General features: G+C 42.8%; 1 protein-coding gene across 1 annotated transcript; it reads right to left on the bottom strand.

The window, feature by feature from the left end:
• Window positions 1-859: 859 nt before the first annotated feature.
• On the bottom strand, window positions 860-17,564 carry LOC113359147 (ankyrin repeat and SOCS box protein 3-like). The gene is made up of 5 exons (XM_026602824.1): window positions 17,514-17,564; window positions 3,223-3,348; window positions 2,784-2,906; window positions 1,442-1,543; window positions 860-982 (listed from the first exon to the last, which is right to left on the bottom strand). Exons 1-5 carry the CDS (start codon window positions 17,562-17,564, stop codon window positions 860-862), a joined length of 525 nt encoding a protein of 174 aa, XP_026458609.1.
• Between the last annotated feature and the right edge of the window lie 4,277 nt (window positions 17,565-21,841).

Raw genomic sequence — 21,841 nt, 5'->3', positions numbered from 1 at the left:
AATACAGACATCACCGCTTCTTTTGGATTGGGATATTGTGTAGGTAATGTAAGTTTTGAGTGGTAAAGATAGAGAAATAAATTTCTTGTATAGCTTATATCCTAACACATTTCAGGAAACACACCGTCTCATCACAGGAATAGGATGGAGTTTTATCTCCACAGTGTTTACTCCGAGTTATACATAACTTAGTTGTCCCTTTTAAAAGAACCTGCCACTTAGGAAACACACTGTCTCATCACAGCTAAGTTATACATAACTTAGTTGTCCCTTTTAAAAGAGCCTGCCACTTAGGAAACACACTGTCTCATCACAGCTTGATGCTAGGTGATATAAACTACCCTATTCAAAATGACAACCTATCTATGAAAAACTGTAGTTACACACTAGCTCTAAATGCTTCAACTACCAACGGATTGTCTTTAGAGTACTTCATTTACAGAATTAATTCGCAAGTGACTATCTACTCTGTCATTTTAATGCTTTCATCTCCACAGTACTCAGCATTATCTTCTTACCCTTTGATAGAGTTCAATCTAGCTTCAACAGCTGCCCTGGTAAAGATGCAAGACAATATTAGTATGAAGAAACAAACTAGATCAGTAAAGCTGGAAATATCATATCAGGTTGATGTTGGAAGTCAAGGCATATAAAATTTTACATGTACGCATCTTTAAGCTCTTTGTTTCTTGGATCGAGCGTCAAACCCTCGAGAAAGGCACCTGCTGCGTCATGATATATCTGGCACAAAAAATGCAGCAAAGAGTTAATACGGGATATTGTTCACAGGAGAAAGTAAGGAAATAGAAAGATACATACTTTATGTATATTGAGCGCAACACCTATCCTATAGTATGCCTTAGGCCCTTTCTTTCATGCATCTAACGGCATACTCATGTGCAGTGATTCCGTCATTCATACGTGCATAACAGGCACTCATGTTGCGCAGTACAGCTGCATCTGTTGGAAAAGCGGCCAAGGCCTAATTCCATTACAAAAAAAGACTAAATCATTAAAGTAATCAAAATAAGAGAATGAGAAAATATGTTGTTGGATGTCAACTCAATTTATTAAAAGCATCCAGTCATTGACAAATGAAGTGAGGCTACCGCAATTTGTAATACAACTGATTAATTTCCTAATAAAATTATAAATGTATCATGGGCTTCATGGCATATATTACTTCACTACTTATAAAGGAAGATACAGATGTTATCTACACCCCTATATACTCCTTCGTTTAAGTGAGTGTGAGAACAGTTCAGTGAAAAAGAAAAGGTTGCCTATCTTCCAATAAGCGAAATCATCCTTCTTGAAAAAGACAAATGTGCGACAAATACCAAGAATATATAAGTAAAACAGAACGAAGAAAATTACTCATACTTTGAATACCAAAAAATTATAAGCTGAAGCATAAACAGTTTAATCGATTGAAAACTACCTCCTGAAACCAATGAGTTGCCAGGAAAGACTGCTCTTCCTGGAATGCATCTCTTCCTTTTGATTTTGCCTCAAGAAATTTCTCCTTCTCATAGACTTCCCTCTGCCAAGTTCACATCAAAATTGAGAATTCCAGTATATTCAAAGCTATGAACTGGCGGTGAGAGCACACAAGGATAAGAGTTGTGAAACGATGGAAATTAGTATTGATGCACCATAACTGGATGCGTCAAACATGCCTGGATAGCAACAGTCAAACCTGACCTCCCTAAGTCTGAGCCTGGCCTGATACAGAGTGAGCCACACCCATGGGGTATCCTGTGTGCATGTTTGCGAGACAATAAATAGTCCTGGAACTATGTTTATATTCAACTTAAAAGTGTATATATGTAGCTATCTTAGAATGCACGAGCGTGGTTGCATTATGGAGTGCACAAGCCTCAAACCCGACAACATACTGTCATACTCTACAGGTAATTGACTAGTTGAGGCAATAACATCATATAAAGACTGGTATGTGGCTATGAGTCATCTCATGGTGCCATACCTGCTTCCGAGACTATTGGTAAGATGGCCATTTTAGATTTTCAAACACCTGGCGGTACTGCTGCAGGTTTATAAAATGCAGGACAACAAATTTGATGACTCATACTGGAGGTGAAAAAGAATGTGTAGACTAGAAGGGAAGTCCGCTATAGGTCCATGAACTAGTAGAGGGAATGATTTTTATCAATGCAAAAAGGAGCCAGAAGAATCCCTTTGCTAAGTTACTTTGAAGGCGTGAATCCAGGGACATACCCAGAAATCTTCATAGGGTAGGGCTAAAATATCAGCAGTTGTCAATGCGGCCGGCAAATTTTTTTGAACAGGTTAAATAAACAGTGAGTTTACTGAAATTTGTCTATAAAATACTAGATATATGGACAAATATAAGCTTTAAAATTCATCAATTTTAATTATGAAAGTGATTGTAGAAATAAATTTATTATAGAAGAAAAATGAGAAAATACATTGATGCGATAAAGAAATTTTATGTTTTAAACAAGATTTTTGGACTAAAAATTGATTGTGCTACAACTACAAGGATTAATTATAACTATGGGAGGGCTAATTACTAATATGGGAGAGTTAATTACTAATTATATAAAAATTACTTATACAAAAAAAATTCAAGCTAAATATAGGGACGGGCTATAGCCCGAGTTAGCCCCTTGCCAGGCTCGTCCCTGCGTGAATCTAAGATATATATATATATATCAAAATGATACCACGTTAGAGAACATATCGGAAATGTAGGATATAAACTTCATACCTTCATTAAGTTTGCATAAGAATTTACATGCCTCAAATAGTCCGCCAATGCCCCAATCAGGATAAGTTGAGATGCGAGACGTCACAGGAAAAAGCACCCCAATAATTGGATAATTGCACTTCATGGCTGCAATCCTTAATGCTGTCAACCCAAACTGTGATGGAAAACAAAACGAAAGTATATAAGAATGTTTCAGTATCTCACACAAGAAGACAATTTAAACTGAACAAACATGCTATTTATAGTTCTGATGCAATAAGACTTAATCAGTTGGGAAACCATATATAGTGTTTTTCTCTTCAGGCGTGACATAGATATGAAATAGACTACGGACATTAACTACTGAAGGTATCAAATATAGGCGGAGAACAAATCCTCGGACTGGTCATTGGGGAGATAGAACATACTCTCGGAAGATACCAAAATTAGGACAAAAATGGAGCAATAAACAAAATTTATTGCAGTCATACATTATTTACATAATTTGGATCCGCACCAGCTTCCAGTAAGCGTGTGATATCATCTATGCGTCCATCCCTCACTGAAAATATCAGAGGTGTATTTCCACATGATACGGCATTTGGATCAGCGCCTGCCTACATATATATATGCCAATTGAAAGAGTTATAACAGCTAATAGGACACAAAATGTATGATAGCTGTAAGATACAATACATCTCCCTGAGGATAATAGGATGTAATTTTACACATGCATGTAGTATGTGAACGCCACGTAATAGGATTGAGAGTTTTTTAAGCCTCCAGAACTATGACTCCCATTATTATGGTCCATAAGAATTATAAGGCTCCATACTAACCTTTAGGTTTTTGTTCAGAATTTCAATATTAATTCTGAGAGCTTGAAGAACGAGAAAGTATAAAATAAGAGAGGTGATTGATCATGCATAGAAAAAATAATATATATATATATATATATATATAAAATTGGACAAATCTAGTTGATACGCAACAATGTTTACCAGTTTACTAATACCTGATGAACGTGACAAAATATATCAAGTAACATATTTTGGTAACTGATCTTGTAAGCATCTCATAACGAGAAATAAAAGCAACACATTCAGGGTGGAAATCAAAGCTTTATTCACAATAAGCAGACAGGTTAATGGCTCGACACAAGGTCATCCAGAGAAACAAATCAATTCGCCTCATTCGGTTGGAAAAACATTGCCTGACTTTAACAAGATAGCCTTATAATGACAGGCCTCATATAGTGAAAAACTAATTAACCGAAGAAGAAGTACGGATAAGACAAAACAAGAGTTATTTGAAACAAAAAGTAAAAAGTAACTAACGCACCACTTCACGAAAAAAAAATAATAGTGAAAATTCTCAACAAGAGACACACACATATACTAATGGTAAATGCCTGTTCTGACTTGTGGACACACGAACTACGCGGGATCCGAATGCCCGCAATCAATTGTTAAAGTCTAAAGAGATTACGATGATGATACCCTGATGTGGGTTCATTGGCTCAAAACCCGCGGGTTTATCATGGCCTCCTCCATCTTCCCCATGCGTAGCGATTAGGCATGGGGTACAAATATAAAAGGAAAACAACATATATAAGTAAATGCATGCGGAACTAAATGAATGTAAAGTGCTGAAATGTAAATAAGACCAAGGTTTACGTGGTTCAGCACTAAGGCCTACATCCACGGGGTTTGTTGTTCTGCTATATTATTCACGGTTACACGAATAGTTGAATGACTTGGGGTTTACATATTTCTCTCCACTATGGGATTCCTTACCTTTGCTACCCTCTCTCTCTCTCTATCTCTTTCCTGATGTTTTTTTTCGATCCCCCTCCCCCTTTGTGGAGATTGGGTATTTATAAGGTAGGAATGTGGGACCCATCTCTGAAGACCGTTGGAACCTTATCTTCTAGTGTCTTGTGTCCATCACGCAGAGGTCTGCGTTTCCCCCTCGATCCCGCGGAGGCATCTTCGCTCGTTCCATAGGTCGGTCGACACGTGCACTGCTCAGAGTGTTTAATGCGGGTGGTTGAGGGGTCTGCTCGTGTCAGACAAGTGTCTTCTGCCCCTGTCAGTACGTGTCAGCTGACTTTCTCCCCACCGTTGATCTTAGCTCCTCTTCTGGGGATGAGATAAAGCAACTCCTAGGGGTTTATTTGGTGCTTCGCGACGCATCGTGTTTTGATGTCTTGGCTTGCATGCTTTCCACGTACCTTTCTGTATACACGTGTCCGATGGTGAGATATATGTGTACACAATTTGCCCCTTTTCTTCAGGCTTAACTGACTAATGGGTGCCTTGAAGAAAAACTATCGCCGCACATTCTTCTCACTCCTAATAACTTCTCCTAGATACTTGGGCACGTCTTTTATTCGTGCATTAACTGCTTATGTAACGGGCACGTTTTCCTATTTCTCCCTTAATTTCCTCTTTTCTTTCGGGTATTTTAAGGATAGAGAGGAAATTTAATTTCATTCTTCCTAAACACTCTCTCAGTTCATTCTTCCTTTAAGTTTCCTACCTGCCTTCATTAAACCTGTGACCTTAAAATCTTTGTCAGTCTTCATTGCACCTGTGATCTTAACTTCTGTCAGTCTTTATTGCACCTGGGATCTTCCCCTGTTTGTTTCTTCTACTTGCTGTTTTTTCCGGTGAGTTTTTCTTGATTTCACTGTTTTATGCCGTGTTGAATTGTGAATTTTCTGCTATTGTTGTTCCTTGTTTGTGATGAAGAACTCTTTCTGATGCTTTCATACTAGTTTGCCCCTGTTCTTCATCTTAAATTAAGGCAGTCATTACTTCGAGGGTGGAGTATTGAGATTGTATCCTAATTTTAGGGTTGCTATGTTGTCGTGGTTGTATTGCTATGAATGTGTTTTTTGATTTTTGGTTATTGTGTGTAACCTGTTTTTGATTTTATTCTTTCCGCAGCCATGTCTGACCGTCCGCGGCCTACCTATGAGACTCCTGATTCTAGGTTGTCGAGATCTCCTCAGCGTCGAGAGTCTCAAGATGATGTTCGTCGGAGTCGAGTGTCTTCCGGAGCGAGAGCCTCGTCTTCTCGGGAAGAGATTCCTCCGATAATTCCGTCTGGCTCACGGAGAGTCTTTAATCACTCAATGGTGCGTCCTCGTGAAGAGACTCGGAGTACGCAGGCTCCTCCCCGCGCTGTTGCTTTTGACGTTCCTCCTTTACGTTCGTTAGTGCCCGAGCATCATCCACGGTCTTCTCCAACTTTGAAGGGGAAGAATACAAAGGGCGTAGCTCCTGCGGCTGGATCTTCAAAGAATCCCCCCGTGAAGAGAAAAGCGTCTGAAGCGTTTGTTAGCTCATCCGGCCCCGCCGAGGAGGAAGAGGCTGCTCCCTTGATACGCAGTGTTTCTGTTAGCAAGAGAAAAGTAACCTTCAAGCATATCGATCTTGAAATATTCAAGGAGAAGCATGAGCTCCAAGCCTTCGGGGTTCGTTTTATGCCCCCGAGGATGATATTACGTATGAGCTGATCTCTAAGTACGAATTCGATGAATTTCACTTGTTAACGACGGTTGGGGCCTTCGAGGCTGGTCTGATGCTGCCGTTGTACAAATCGGGTGATTCCTTCTACTACGACGTGCTCGCTAGTCGTGAGGGTTCTTCCACAAATACTCATAGCCGTTCCGTATCCCAATTATCGGGGAATTATCTCCGCGCCCTGAAGGAATGCTATCTGCGGAGTAAGGGGGAAACGTCGATGACTGCTACGTCCCCAATCCCTTGGAGAAGGAATGGTACACTCCTGAGAATTTAATAACTCCTTCGGTGATTACGTCAATAGCAGGAATCGCAAGCCGTGGAGTGTCAGCCTTCGGAATCTTCCTGCTCCTCGAGGCGAGATTCGTCTGTTAAATGAGGTCAGCGATGCCAAGCTGAAGTATGTTCCTGGCACGGAGGCGTCCAATCGTCGGAAACTCTTCCCCGCGCGAGAAAGGATCAAGCGCGATCATGACTACGAGTGGCACGCCACTGTCATTGAGATAGTAGGTCCGTGGGCTTACGGTTGGATTCCCGGTTCCCGCGGATGGCGGCCAACCGAGAATAGTAAGCCGCGCGAATCTCCTCCCGCTCGCTATGGAGATTTCTGCCCCTGGCGTCTGAACTTTGCGGGCATGAATTTTCCTTATGCCCTGGATGTCGTAGAGGGGACGAGAGGATGGTTCCGGTGCTATACTCCCATCGAAGAATATCTCAGCTGCTCAGGTACGCAGATTCTAGTTGTGTTTCGTTTTTATAACTTCCATCGGACGGGAAGAATAATTCCTTTGTGGTGTCGGTTTCAGGTATTGAAGAAGAAAAGATTAGGCCGAAGCAGTCTTCTACTATGGTGGTGGGTGAGGTTGAGGCCCAAGAAGAAGTTACTAGTCCTGTGAACGAAGAGTTTGCGAGGACGAGATTACAGATGGGGAGGAACGTACTGGTACCTCCCCTATCAATGCCGAAGAAGAGGTCTTCGCTGGTCCGCCGGTGATGGAGGAAGGAACAAGGGTGTAGTGGCGGATGATGTTGTCATCGAGGATGTTTCCGTCCCTGCTGGTGATGTCATGGATACCCTCCCCACTTCTCAAGAATTTTCTTTCGATCGGATGTATTCCACGGGGGAGTTCTTTGACGAAGCCCTCGATTTTCCCGAGGACTTCTCTTTACTTTCCCCTAATGACAATTGGGATGTTCTTGGTGGTGATGGTAATGGTGATGCTGCTGTAGAAGGTGTTGGTGCGGAGGAGCCTGCTGTGCATGTAGGCGAGGAGAACATGCCAACGTTCATGCTGAGGGGGTCGAGTCGGTCAAAGGAAAATCTGTTGTTGACGCGCCCGCCGATAGTCTTCCCCAGTCGCCGATGTCTGAGGGTGAGGATGCCATCATGAGTTGGTTTAAGGAGAAGAATCTTCTGTTTGTCTCTCATCCTGCTCCTGTGGTTGTTGGGGAAAAGGAATCAACCGCGTATACCCGTCGCATGATGGAGATGTCTTCGAAGGCGCAGGTGTCTGAAGCCTGGGGAAAAGGTTGACCGTTCCCGAAGCTACCCTCGTGCCGGAGCCTCCTACTTCTGTTGCCGATATGATGGCTATTGCCGACGGGTATCAATATGGCTTCCCGCAACAGCGTGTGCTGGAGGTAAATTTTCGTACTTGTTCGTGAGAATAGGACGCTTCGGTTGAATAATGTTTTGTCATTTTGATGTGTAGATGATGAGGAGCGAGCATTGCAACCACGTGCTATATCAGTTCTTTAAAGCAAAATCTCTGAAGCTCGAGGCTAAGCTTCGTCATCGGGAAAAGGAATTATCTGCGGCGGAGGTGGAAATAGAAGAGCTGAAGAAAAGCCTTAAGAGAAAGAAAAGACTGGGTGAAGCAGAGGCTGATCTTCGTTCAGAACTTATTGCAGTGCGCGCTGAGTTAGAGCAAACTCGTAGCCAAGTTTCCACTTTCACAGGTTTGGTTCTTTTCCTCGCCGTTGTCGTCATTCTTTTCTCTTAGTTGTTCTGTCTGAGTCTCCCCACCCTATGTCCAGTGGGTGGCATCCCCGAGCTGGTATGGCTTCGAAACGAAAGAGCTCGGCAAAAATCTCGTATTAGAGATTTGGTTGAGAAGATTAAGAGTGAGGCTAGGAAATGGGATGCTCGGGCTGAAGTATGGCGCGCGCGGCATGTTCAGATGGTCGACATGCAAAATCTGTACAACCATGATCGTGCTTTATTTAATGGCACACTGCTGTGGACCAGTGATAATCTGCGGGAATCCCGCGAGCGTACTTCCTTGTTGGAATCTAGGATTCAGCTATTGGAAGAAGAATTACAGACGGCGCGGTCCATTCCTCTTTCAGGGGTCCAAGATAATATGCTTGGTCTTGCCAGGGAACGAGATGATGCTCGTGCTGAAGTCTATGCTCTCAGCAATGCTCTTTCCGCGTCTCGTGCCGATGTAGCCCGTCTTGCTGAGTCTGAGAGGAATCTTGAAGTGTGCATGTATAGACTCAGCAAAGGGGTCTCAGAGATAAATAAAGAGGTCGACCACCTTCGTCATATGGACTCGATGAAGCAGGTAGAATTAGATGCCTGTCAATTTACTCTCACCAACCTTCAACTAGACTATAAAAATTATCCGCGGAATATGATCATCTTGATGAAGCGCGAGATGCGGTTGTTAATGAATATGAAGAGGCTTCGGCTTGTGTCGAAGGTATAATCCCAATTCATCGAGTGTGATCTTGTTTGTTTTCTACGCTAACTCCGTGGTGTTGTCTTTTTCAGGGCTCGAGGAACGCTTCGCGTCACAAATGAAGAACTTGAAAAGGCTCAATCTTCCTTAGCACAGCAAAGGAACAAACCAATCACTTCAAGAATTTAGCAGCCACCCGCGAGGAGGCCGTTGGTGCTGCTTCCAGAGAAGTGAATCGGCTATCCTCGTTATTATCCCAAGCCCAACAGCGGACAACAGTTATTAAACATAAGGCTCGTTGTCAATTGGCTGAGGAGACGAACAAGATGCTGGAGAGGATAGAGCTTGGCCTAAGGAATGAACATGGTCTCGTGAAGAACTACCCTCGTCGTCCCGTTCCTGCTGCATTGCCCAGCTCCTCGGGCCCCTCTTCTGGTGGGAGCGTCCCATCAAGTCTGAAAATCCTGACGGGACCGCCACCTAGGTAGAGATGGCAGCGTTCTGTAGGGTCCGCGGCATAATTGTGCTTTTTGTAACGATGTAAAAGGAATGTTTTTTGATTGTGTATCCTTGGCTTTGGCCGTTCACTTCTTGTAATCACCCTTTATGAAATGAATCTCTTCTTGATATACCTACAATGTTTTTGTATTTTAAGTTTGTGAAAAATCAAAACAAAAGTTAAGTGTTTTTGAGTGCGATACGAAAGGAAGGTACCTTCGTGATCGTCTTGAGACCTGTCACCCCGCTGGCAAATCCTGGGCCAGAGGATTCCCAGACGGTGGGGGCCGGGGCAACGTTCTAGGATATGGGGCGTAAAATATGTACGCACCCATTCCGTCGACCCGTTGCCTTAAGATTGGTTGGGTATCTCTTTCTGCTGGGTGCCTTCCCCCTGGTCCTACACTTATGGACACTGATGGGGGAGCCCTGAGAGATTGTAGATTAACTACTTTCCCCAATATTGTAGGTAGATTCCACAGACTTGATAATTTGAAAGCTTGTTTAATTGATAAGTTGAGGTCTGCAATTCCTCTTCCAGAGATAGAAACATGTTGGGCGGGGAGGCTCCTTTCTTCTTCTGGTATATTCCCAGCAGATTCAAATCTGCGTTGCTTCTATGGGAAGTATGGTTTGAGCCATTTAGCATTCCAAGGATGCCGGAGGACCTCACCTTTTAGATTACGAAGGTAGTAAGAACCATTACCCGCAATGTCGTGGATCATAAACGGTCCTCCCCATGTAGGTGCTAACTTTCCCCATTTCTTTTCTTGCTGATATCGTGGGATTGTTCTCAACACATACTGTCCCTCTACAAAATTTCGTAGCTTTACCTTTTTGTTGTACTCCCTTGCTAGTCTTCGTTGATAATTTTCCATCTTTTGCAATGCTACTTCCCTTCTTCCCTCCAAGTCGTCCAACCTTTCTAACATCATATCTGTTGTGTTAGGTTTTTCTCCCAGGCTTCAGTCTTCGTGGTTGGCATGAGGATTTCTGTAGGTATGACTGCTTCAGCTCCATAAGTAAGAAGAAACGGGGATTCCGGTAGCGGACCTTCGTGTTGTCCTGTATGCCCACAAGACATTGTGCAGTTGTTCGCACCATCTTCCCTTATGCTCGTCTAATTGTTTTTTGAGTATAAGGGCGAGGGTCTTGTTGGTAGCTTCCGCTTGTCCGTTGCTTTGAGGGTATAAGGGGGTGGACTTGTTCTTTCTTATTTTAAAGGTGTCGAAGAGCATGTCTATATTTTTTCCCTGTAATTGCTTGCCGTTATCAGACACAATTTCAGCAGGTATACCAAATCTGCAAATGATGTTCTGGAATATGAAAGTGAACACATCCGCGTCTCTGATCCTGGCCAAGGCCTTAGCCTCCACCCATTTACTGAAGTAGTCCGTGGCTACTATCAAAAATCGTCTCTTCCTGGATCCTTCGATGAAAGGCCCGACGATGTCTACTCCCCATTTTGCAAATGGCCACGGGCTATCGACAGAGTTTACAATGTTGCCGGCGCGTGGATTTTTTTCGCGAAGCGCTGACATTCTTCGCATCGTCGGGACATCCTCGCAGCATCTTGTATCATGGTCGGCCAGTAATATCCTTGCGTTTTTGCCTTGTCAGCTAGTGATCTCATACCGCTATGATTCCCTGCGTCACCATAATGGATATCCTTTAGAATTCGATGCCCTTCTTTTCGGGATAAGCAGCGTAGTAATGGTCCGAGGAAAGATTTTCTATATAGGACCCCGTCCCGAAGATCGTATCTTCCCACTTTGGAGAGCGTCTTTCTAGCTTGCTTCCGATCCGCAGGTAGGCTTCCTTTGTCGAGGAAGGCATGTATTGTCACCCTCCAGTCATCTTCATTGCTGAAATCTTCGTCTTGATTTGCTTTTGACAAGATGTCTTCTTCATCAAAGTCGTTATGGATGTCTTCTCCTACTTGGTCTTCAATATCTTCCATCGTATCTTGATTGGTAGCGAAGGAGAATTGAGATGCAATCGAAGGCTCGTATACCCTTGCTATTTTAATACCTTCGGCATTTTTATCCCTCAACATGGATGATATGTATGCTAGGGCATCCGCATGCCTGAGGTCCCTTCTGCATAAGTGCCGGAACTTAATGTTCGGGATTTGTGAAGCCAATGTTTGGACCAATGCCATGTAAGCTGAAAGGGTGTCATCGTACACATTATATTCGAGCGCGATTTGCCGTATGACCAGCTGCGAATCACTTGTCAGCCTTACATCGGTTACCCCCATCTCTATTATTATACGTAGGGCATGTATGACAGCTTCGTATTCAACAATGTTATTGGTATGCTCTTTGAATTCCAATCTAAGTGCCTGTATGATCCTTTCTCCAGTTGGGGTGATGATGACAATACCTATTCCTGCCCCTTCCTTATTTTTAGATCCGTCGACGAAGACTTCCCATTGTCTATGACTCGCAGGTTCGAGGATATCCATTGGATCCTTGATTGCTTCCTCGGCTTCTGGTATTCCCTTGATCTCTTCGTCGTTGTCTAGAGGGAGGTCTGCTAAGAAATCTGCCAGAACTTGGGACTTCTGAGAATGTTGAATTTCATGAATGATGTTGAATTGGTCCAGATGGGTGTTCCATTTGGCTATTCGGCCCACTTTTCCTGTGCTTTTGAGGACTGCTTCCAATGGTGCTCTGCATGGTACCCTGACGAAGTGAGTTAGGAAGTAGGTTCTCAGTTTTTGGGTAGCCCATACCAGTGCGAGGATGAGTTGTTCAATCTTAGTATAATTTCTTTCCGCGGGATTGAGTGTCTTGCTGACGTAATAGATAGGCTGTTCTATCTTTGTATTGGTTTTGACTAATACCGCGCTGACTGCGTCCTCCGTTGCTGCTATGTACAGTGCCAAAACTTCATCAGGGTCAGGTTTCTGCAGGATAGGGATCGAAGCTAGATGTTCTTTGATCTTTTGGAATGCTTCCTCGCAATCGGCGGTCCATTCGAACCTGCTCCCTTTCTTAAGAATATTGAAGAAATGTTTGCACTTGTCCGAAGACCGTGCAATAAATCTGCCCAACGCTGCTATGGACCCATTGAGCTTCTGCACTTCCTTTAGATTCTTTGGTGACGGCATCTCTACTATGGCTTGAATCTTAGCTGGGTCTACCTCGATGCCCCTTTTCGTCACCAGATAACCGAGGAACTTCCCTGAGGTGACACCGAAAGTACATTTCTCCGGATTTACTTTCATGTGATGTTGTCTCATTGCATTGAAAATATTCCTCAGGTCCTGGTGGTGATTTTTACGCAGCTTGCTTTTGACGAGCATGTCGTCCACGTAGACTTCTAGGGTTCCTCCAATCCATGGTTTGAAGATAGCATCGACCATCCTTTGGTATGTTGCCCCTGCGTTTCGGAGCCCGAAAGGCATTCTGGTATAGCAATAAAGGCCATGTGGTGTATAGAATGCTGTGTGTTGCTGATCTTCTTCTGCCAGGGCTACTTGGTTGTAACCAGAGTATCCGTCCATAAACGACAGCTCCTCGTACCCTTCAACTGCTTCAACCAGTTGATCTATGCTCGGCAGGGGATAGCTGTCCTTTGGACACGCCTTGTTGAGATTAGTAAAGTCGATGCATATTCTAACCCCTCCATTTTTCTTAGGAACAATGACCATGTTGGATATCCAGGTAGGATACTTGACTTCCTTGATAAATCCTGCGTCTAGTAGCTTCCGAAGTTCTGTTTCTACCGCCTCATGATATTCTGGAGCCACTTTTCGTATTTTCTGCCTGAACGGGGGTGTGCCCTGTTTGATGCGTAGTTCATGTTGGATTACTTTTGGGTCGATCCCTGGCATATCTCCTAACTTCCAGGCGAACACATCCGCATATTCCTTAAGTAATTTGGTTAAGGAATGTTCTCTCCCTTCGCCCATGATGGTCCCGATTTTGACCTCTTCGGGTCTTCTTCCGTTCCTATGTTGATTTCCTTAGTGGGTTCCACGGGTGTGAACATAGGCCTTGGGTTTCCGAGGACTGGGGCGCTCTTTAATTGCTATTTGGCGTGTTTCTGCTCTTTGTTGATTGTTGAGGTACTTGTTTCCGAGCCTCGGACATTATCTTTCGTCAAGCCTTTTCCTGTGGTTTCCTTAAGGAATAGTCTACGGCTTTCTCTTCGTGGTTTCTTGATTTCTTACTCTTCGGATTTTTCGCTGTTCTTCTTGCTCGTTGTTGATATGATCCTGAGTGGCCTGGCATTCTCGTGTAGCGATTCGATCTCCCTTGATCTCCATCCCTCAGGTGTTGGAAATCTGAGGTACTGGTGGTATGTTGCCGCAACTCCTTTGAGCTTGTGTACCCACTGTCGTCCAATAATGGCGTTGTAGGGGGAAGGGGTATCCACCACACTGAATCGGGTATCCAGTTTCATGGGCCCTGCGTTAACCTGTAACACAATGTCTCCCAAGGGCTTCGTGGCCGCTCCATTGAATCCGTAGATGGTGTGATAAGAGGTCATCAACTGTTCATCATGGAGCTTCATCCGCTTGAATGCGTCATAGAATAGGACATTCACAGAGCTTCCCCCGTCTATGAGGATTTTTTGAGGTTACATCCCGCTATTGGTAATGTCAGGACCAAGGGATCGTTATGGTCTTCCATATCTTCTTCGATATCCTCGGCATCGAAGATGACAGGTAATTCCATCCATTTTTCATGTTCGTCCACTGTTATCCCATCGACCTTATATAACTCGCAGCGATCTTCGAATTGCTTCCGTAACCTTTTTCCAATCTGTGCTGTGAGCGAGGGTCCTGTGGCTTCGGAACACGAGATGGTGTTGATTGTTCGGTTTTCTTCCGGAAGTTGGACTGGTTTGGTTCGTTTGGATCTGTCCTCGGTAACCTCCTTCCGTATGTAATGTTTGAGCTCTCCCGCATCAATTAATTTTTGATCATTATTTTAAGGTTCTTGCATTTTTCGGTCTGGTGTCCGTTGAAACAGTGATACTCACAGTAATCTTTAGACTTTCGGATCTTGGGGGCTGCTTTCCCTTAGACCATGGCCATTCTAAGTTTTCCCTCCCTTTGATCTCCCGCAGGATACGAGCATAGCTAGCGTTGAGTTTCGTGTAAACTTGGTCTTCGAATTTTCGGTCGCCTGTTCTTCGTTCATCCCTCCGTTCCTTTCTATCTTCGTGAGGTCTCTCATCTGAGGAACCCCTTTTGGCCCCATTGGTTTGTTCTGCTGAATTGGTGCGGTGAGACCTCTGCGGATATGCCCTCGGGTTTTCCCGTTGAATTTCTTCAAGTCGAGCGTGCTTCTCGATAATTATTCGGAGATCGCCTTCTGTCTTGGGCACGCTCCCGTGAATTTCAACAAATAGGGGACTCATTCGGTCCAAGCCCCACTTATAGCAATTGATGCTTACCACTGGGTCCACGCTTCCTATGGCTTGGCAGATCCTATGCCATCTGTTTGTGTATTCTCTCGTGGTTTCCTTGTAGCCGATTGCTAGTGAAAAAGCTTATCCATCCCAGTGTTTACAGTCTTGTTGTACATGTATGTTCTTAAGAATTTCTCTGCCAGTTGGTCGTATGAGTGTATGGAGTTTGGTGGCAGATTATCAAACCATGATAACGCCGATCCCTTCAAACTTGACGGGAAGTATCTACAGAGTACGGCGTCGTTCTGTCCCCATCTGCTAGGACGCGGTTGTAGTACCGAACATGTGCAGCAGGGTCGCTGGACCCATCATAGCATTCGAACGTCGGGACAGGGCATTTCAGGGGAATAGGGGTGTTGGCCAAGCGATGCGTCAGGGGCGTGGAGTTAGCTTCTCTCATAACCTCTTCTAACCTTCCCCCTCCTTGTTTATTTTTCAATTGCCTGATCTCTGCCATCATCTCATCTCGCAGTTCCTCCATTGCGCGTTGGTGTTCTAAATTCTTCAGATCATTTCCGTTTGATTCTCCATCGTCATAATCCGGGTCGGATACGCTATGTCTCCTTGTCGCGTCTTCATTAGTCGCTAGGACGACTCTGCAGTCTTGGTTTGGCTCTGGTGCTTTGGAGCTTGCTTCATCAAGTTGTTGGTTGGTCTTTGTGCTTAGAGCAATCCGCTCCTTTAAATCTTGATTTTCTCTGGCCAAAAGTGCTACAGCTTCTGCGTAAACCTGTTGGTTCCTTCTCAGTTCCTCGAGCTCAGCCATTAGTTGGTGTGATTGGTTGGACCCCTGATTGGGAGTCCCCGCACGTGCCGCTACAGCCGTGGCGCCGCCCTCCTCCATGGTCTGTACTAAAGGTGGCAGGGGTTCAACTTCTGTTGCTGGTGTTTCCAAATTGGAGTGAGCGCCCCTCTGCGGTGCCCGAGCCGCCGGTATGGTTTGATTCTGGTTATTTGTTAGCGGCATTCCAAAGGTTAGCAGATGCGCGGGTTGGAATGTTCTGGATTCATCCACCCTTTCCCTTGGTTGGTTAAGTTGACTCATGGCGAAGGTATTGCTAGCCTCCGCAGCCTTCGGGACTACCGCGGCTTCCCCGTATTTTATCGTTGCTGCTCTGAGAGCCGCCATTGCAACAGAATTAGCGTTCATGGGTGAAGTGATTTCAGTGGTATCCTGCCTTCGATTGGTCATTTTAGTTTTATCTCCTTTCTGCTTGCTTCGGGTGATGATCGGGGTTGTCCGGGGTGTTTCTTTTGACAAAGCTTTGGATTTTCCTGCTTCCTGCGTCTTCTCCATCACGTGCCTTTTTGTTGACGAAATCTAGCGTAAACTCGCCTTCTTTACTCACAACACGTTCTCTCTGTATAAATTTATTCAAACAGAAACGGGAATATCCGCGTGAAGCGGGTTAGTTGTCGAAATACAATTTTTCAAAAGCGGGTTTATTAAAGGCGATCTTTAGTATATAAAAAAAAACTGAAAATTGTAAATCCGACGGATTAGGACAATAACCCATGCTTGGAACACTAACTCTTATCGAAGGCAAAAGGTGGGTTTTTGAATATAATACTGTTGACGAATGATCTATACAGTCAGAGCTGATAAAATCGGAGCAATCGTATGCCAAATTAGAATGAAATCACAGGACAAGATAAATCTTTTACCGGGACGAAGTCCCTGTTTCTAGCGCCAAATTGTGGACACACGAACTACGCGGGATCCGAATGCCCGCAATCAATTGTTAAAGTCTAAAGAGATTACGATGATGATACCCTGATGTGGGTTCATTGGCTCAAAACCCGCGGGTTTATCATGGCCTCCTCCATCTTCCCCATGCGTAGCGATTAGGCATGGGGTACAAATATAAAAGGAAAACAACATATATAAGTAAATGCATGCGGAACTAAATGAATGTAAAGTGCTGAAATGTAAATAAGACCAAGGTTTACGTGGTTCAGCACTAAGGCCTACATCCACGGGGTTTGTTGTTCTGCTATATTATTCACGGTTACACGAATAGTTGAATGACTTGGGGTTTACATATTTCTCTCCACTATGGGATTCCTTACCTTTGCTACCCTCTCTCTCTCTATCTCTTTCCTGATGTTTTTTTTCGATCCCCCTCCCCCTTTGTGGAGATTTGGTATTTATAAGGTAGGAATGTGGGACCCATCTCTGAAGACCGTTGGAACCTTATCTTCTAGTGTCTTGTGTCCATCACGCAGAGGTCTGCGTTTCCCTCTCGATCCCGCGGAGGCATCTTCGCTCGTTCCATAGGTCGGTCGACACGTGCACTGCTCAGAGTGTTTAATGCGGGTGGTTGAGGGGTCTGCTCGTGTCAGACAAGTGTCTTCTGCCCCTGTCAGTACGTGTCAGCTGACTTTCTCCCCACCGTTGATCTTAGCTCCTCTTCTGGGGATGAGATAAAGCAACTCCTAGGGGTTTATTTGGTGCTTCGCGACGCATCGTGTTTTGATGTCTTGGCTTGCATGCTTTCCACGTACCTTTCTGTATACACGTGTCCGATGGTGAGATATATGTGTACACATGACTTGTGAAGGAGCATACAGCTACAACTTCCAAAACCTGCCTAGTAATCAATACTAACATTGTGCCACCCGAAGGTTTAGGAATTTCATTACCTGTAGTAAAAGTTTCGTACTTCCCCATGACTTGGAAGCAATAGCCGCCATTAGAGGTCTGTGTTTAGGAATTTCTGTGTTGTACTATCGCTTGCAACACATTGATCTATCTCTGAAGTAAGTTAATGAATTATATGGTCTAATGTTTTTCATTTGAAAGGTTGCTATTCATGTTCGGTGTTATCAATGAATTTGTAAGAATGAACGAAGGAGGTTAATAATCCAAAAGTGATGCGAATCCTTTCAGTTGACATATGTCTTCATCTGAATTTGTATAGTTGAAGCTCTTTAGTTTAGGTCGACCAAGCTAATTTTACTGTTTCAAGTGACCTAACTATACGAAGAAATACAAGAAAGTGAATATTGGGATTAAACAAATAGTCTGTGTGAACCGCCCATTTAAACAAGGAAAATACCGCTCCCTCACATGAGCCAAAACATGGGACCCCTGTTTGTTTGTGGGGGTGGTGGGGCCCACAAACTTTGTGTGTGAGCAGTTTTTTCCTGGTTTAAAAGGGCGGTCTATAGAGAATCATTCGGGATTAAATATAGTGGACGAGCTCTTCCCAATATGTTGAAGTAATTTATTTCTCTGGTGCCCTGCCCTTATTTTTTGTTCTGATTCTATTGACCATTTCTGTTTTAAATGGCAGGTATGTCAATCGGGCATTGTATCTTCTACATTTCACATGTGGCCTATCGCACCCAAACACTGCTGCAACATATATTAATGTGGCTATGATGGAGGAGGGAATGGGAAACGTTCATGTTGCCCTCAGATACCTACATGAACCCCTCAAATGCAATGAAAGGCTATTGGGCGCTGACCATATACAAGTTTCTCTCATTTTAATCAAAATCCAAGTTTAGGATATCAATTACCTATTTACCTTTTTTTGTTCCTATGGGAAAACATACTTGATTTGTATACTTGACCAAGAATCCTCCACAAGCGAATCTGAAGAGCGTACTGTTTTACTTTCCTTTTAAACTTGACAGATAGCTGCAAGTTATCGTGCCATAGCCATAGCTCTTTCTTTGATGGAGGCTTATTCTCTCAGTGTACAACATGAACAAACAACATTACAGATACTACAAGCAAAACTGGGACCAGATGATCTTCGCACTCTGGTAATCAAATCTGGTTAACCTATCTAGTATGTGTATCTTTATGAAGAAGTCTCTAGTAGGCTGGTAAAGTAACGGGTATCTTAACAGATGTAGATGAGTAGAATGCAACAATTGAACAATAAGAACATAGATAATTAAGTCTTAGGTTAAAAACCAAGCCACTCTTCTATAATCAACAGATTATAAGTTTGAATAAAAATTGTAAAAGTCTACTTAAAATACATACTAATTCTTAGTATGTGGTAGAATACAAAACCCTAGGTTACTAATCAAGGACCAGAGCGGCCATCCGTGATAGATAGGAGTGATAGATAGGAAACTAGTAAGTAAATCCTAAATATCCATGTTAGAATATGTAGATTTACTTTATTACTGTTTTACTATCTTAGATAAAAATGTAATAGGGGTGTTAGTGTATTTGACTTCTTCTTGTATTAGGGTTGTCTACCTAGCTACATAAGGACAACCCCATCTATTATGAGCATCAATGAGTAATACAACTATCTTACCTTGTACAAATTCTGTCATGGCATCAAGAGCCAGGGAGAAACCCTAGCCATTTCTCTGATCATGTGACCTAATTAAACTCTTAATCGTCTCAATTCTCAAATCTCAACATTTGCCTGATCTTATCAAATCATGAAGTTCGAAATCAAAGTCAAGGCTCACCATTATTACTTTACAGGCGACTAATTCCTCTCAACTTCGTCTTCCACTCATAAGATTCAACAACAATTAAAACCATCATTTATACACTTTCTCGAATCTTATTAAAAACCCATTTTTCATCAATCTCTACATCGCTAATTACTGCAATTTCATCTCCATCACTTTATCCATCACCATCAACACCAACCCTTGAGTTCTTTCACTCATTTAATCAACAAAACCCAAATTATTTATCATCTTAAAACCTTTTCAACTCTATTGAAAACTTCAAAAATATAATTGTTTGAATAACCATCTCAGATCTGTAACTCTTGCTACTCCAAAATCAGATTTGATACCAATCTTTTCTCATAGTAGCATCTAGCTTTCGCTAAATTACCTCTGGCTGCTATGAATGTTGTTGATTATCCACTGTAGATTTATTTTTATTTTTCTTGCTTCTCGGTTAGTATTCTTGCATCAAATCAAGATTTTACCAAGGGTGGTCTTGTTCGGAGATCGGATGGTTGTTGGTTCGAGTCAAGTGGACACCTAGTGTTTGAGAAATTGGTAGAGGGAAGAGCAAGGAATCAAATGGCGTGCTGGCTTGTTTTATGTGGATATTTGGTTCGATTTGAAGAGTTTGCTAATGTTGTACGCAGTCAGTGATAGTGATTAAATTAGTCGAGATTCATATGGGTTTTGCCGTGAATAGATGAGTTGTTCTAGTTGAGATAGAGAATACAATAACAAATGAAGAATTCGGTGGCCGTACTAACTCAGGTGGTGGTGATTTTTTCTAGATATAACATAATCCTTTACACATTACAGCTAAGTTCTTGCTGGGAAGTAAGAACTTAGTTACATTCTTGTACTTGAAATTCCAATGCAAAACAGGGCAGCCTCGATCCAAAAGAAAAAACATACAAAAAAAATTAAAAGATAGAAATAAAAACACACAAGACTTTAGCCCCATGAGCATGACTATGGTGCCTGTCATCCCAACTAGGTTGGCATCACAACCACAACCAATCATTTGCATATGCAAGAAAGAAGTCTAAACAAAATCCTAGAAAATATTAAAAATGTGAACACAAATATCTACTATCATCTGAGTATTCACAAATAATGAGCGCAGACCCATGACAATACAGTAAATAAGCTGCGCCTGAGGGGAATGTATAGGTTATGTCGAATCCTTGACTCAGAGTTCTAATACTCTTCCTCGTCTCATCAACTACAATTATTGTTCTTGGCTCATACAATAAGATAAATAGTGGATGAAATATAAAATGTACGAACATGACATACCATAAGTATCGAATTGAACATATAAAGTATAAATGCATGAATATAGATGAAACGATTAACTTATATGATTCATCACTCAGATCTCTGTCTACGGGATTGGGTTTTTCATTATATGTATGAAGGTTATAAAAATAGTCGAATGACTTTGAGACCAATATAAGCCTGTGTAGAAGGAGGTACTTCACTTACACTTTCTCTATCTCTCTGTCTCTCTCCTATTCTCCTCACAATGTTTTTCGGCCCCCTCTTCACTTGGGAGAGAGGGATATTTATAGGTAGGTTGCGTGGGGTACACTTCTGAAGCCCGTTATAACCTTATCCTATTGTGTTTTGTGCCACTCACGCAGAAGTCTTCGTGTTCTCGGCTGCATCTGCGTGTTCTGTCTGGATACGCAGTATTATCTGCGTTTCTAATACAGGCTGACTGACACGTATGATGTTTGAGGATATTTAATGCGGGTAGTTGAGATGTCTGTCCGCGGTAGACAGTTGTCCTCTGTCCCTGTCTTGTCTGCGTCAGTCTGACTATCCCCAGCCATAGATCTTAGATCTTTCTAGGGATAGGATAAAGTGACTCTTGGATGTCCACGCGTGATATCATATCTTGATGCCCTTAGCCGTATGTCCTCCACGTGTGTCTTTGTGGGCACGTGGCGGAAGATGAAATGTGTACCTACAATTTGCCCCTTTTCCTCCTACTGGGCGGTTAGTCGAAGTGGGAAGAAAAAACGTATTACTCTCTTCATCTTCTCTTTACTATTTTCCTAGAATTTAGGGCACGTTCCCCACTATTTGTAATAACTTCTTCTTGGGTAGTGGAAAAACGTATTACTCTCTTTGCATATATATATGAGAAGGAATGTGAAAATTCTCTAATCAAAAATTTCATTCCTTCTCTTTCCTCGGAATTTTCATTCTTTGTTATCTGCTTTTGTATCCTTGTTATTAACTGCTGCTGCTGCTACTGTTGCTCCTCAAAGTTTTCTGCTGCTGTTGCTATTGTTGTTCGTCGAGGTTTTCTGCTGATGCTACTGTTGTTCGTCGAGGTTTTCTGCTGCTGCTACTGTTCGTCGAGGCTTTCTGCTTAATTTTTTGTTTATATGTAGGTGGTTTTACTGTGTCTTGATTATCTTTTGATGAACTGTTGCTATATGTGTTTGTGATGAAGAACATATATATATAAGTGTGTGTATGATTGCCCTGTTCGTTATTACAAACAATAATGATTTCTTCATTCG

This window comes from Papaver somniferum, chromosome 3 (genome assembly GCF_003573695.1).
Source record: "Papaver somniferum cultivar HN1 chromosome 3, ASM357369v1, whole genome shotgun sequence".
NCBI classification, from domain to species: Eukaryota; Viridiplantae; Streptophyta; class Magnoliopsida; order Ranunculales; family Papaveraceae; genus Papaver; species Papaver somniferum.
The sequence above is the reverse complement of the archived record's forward strand: the minus strand, read 5'-3'. Positions and strand labels throughout refer to the sequence as shown.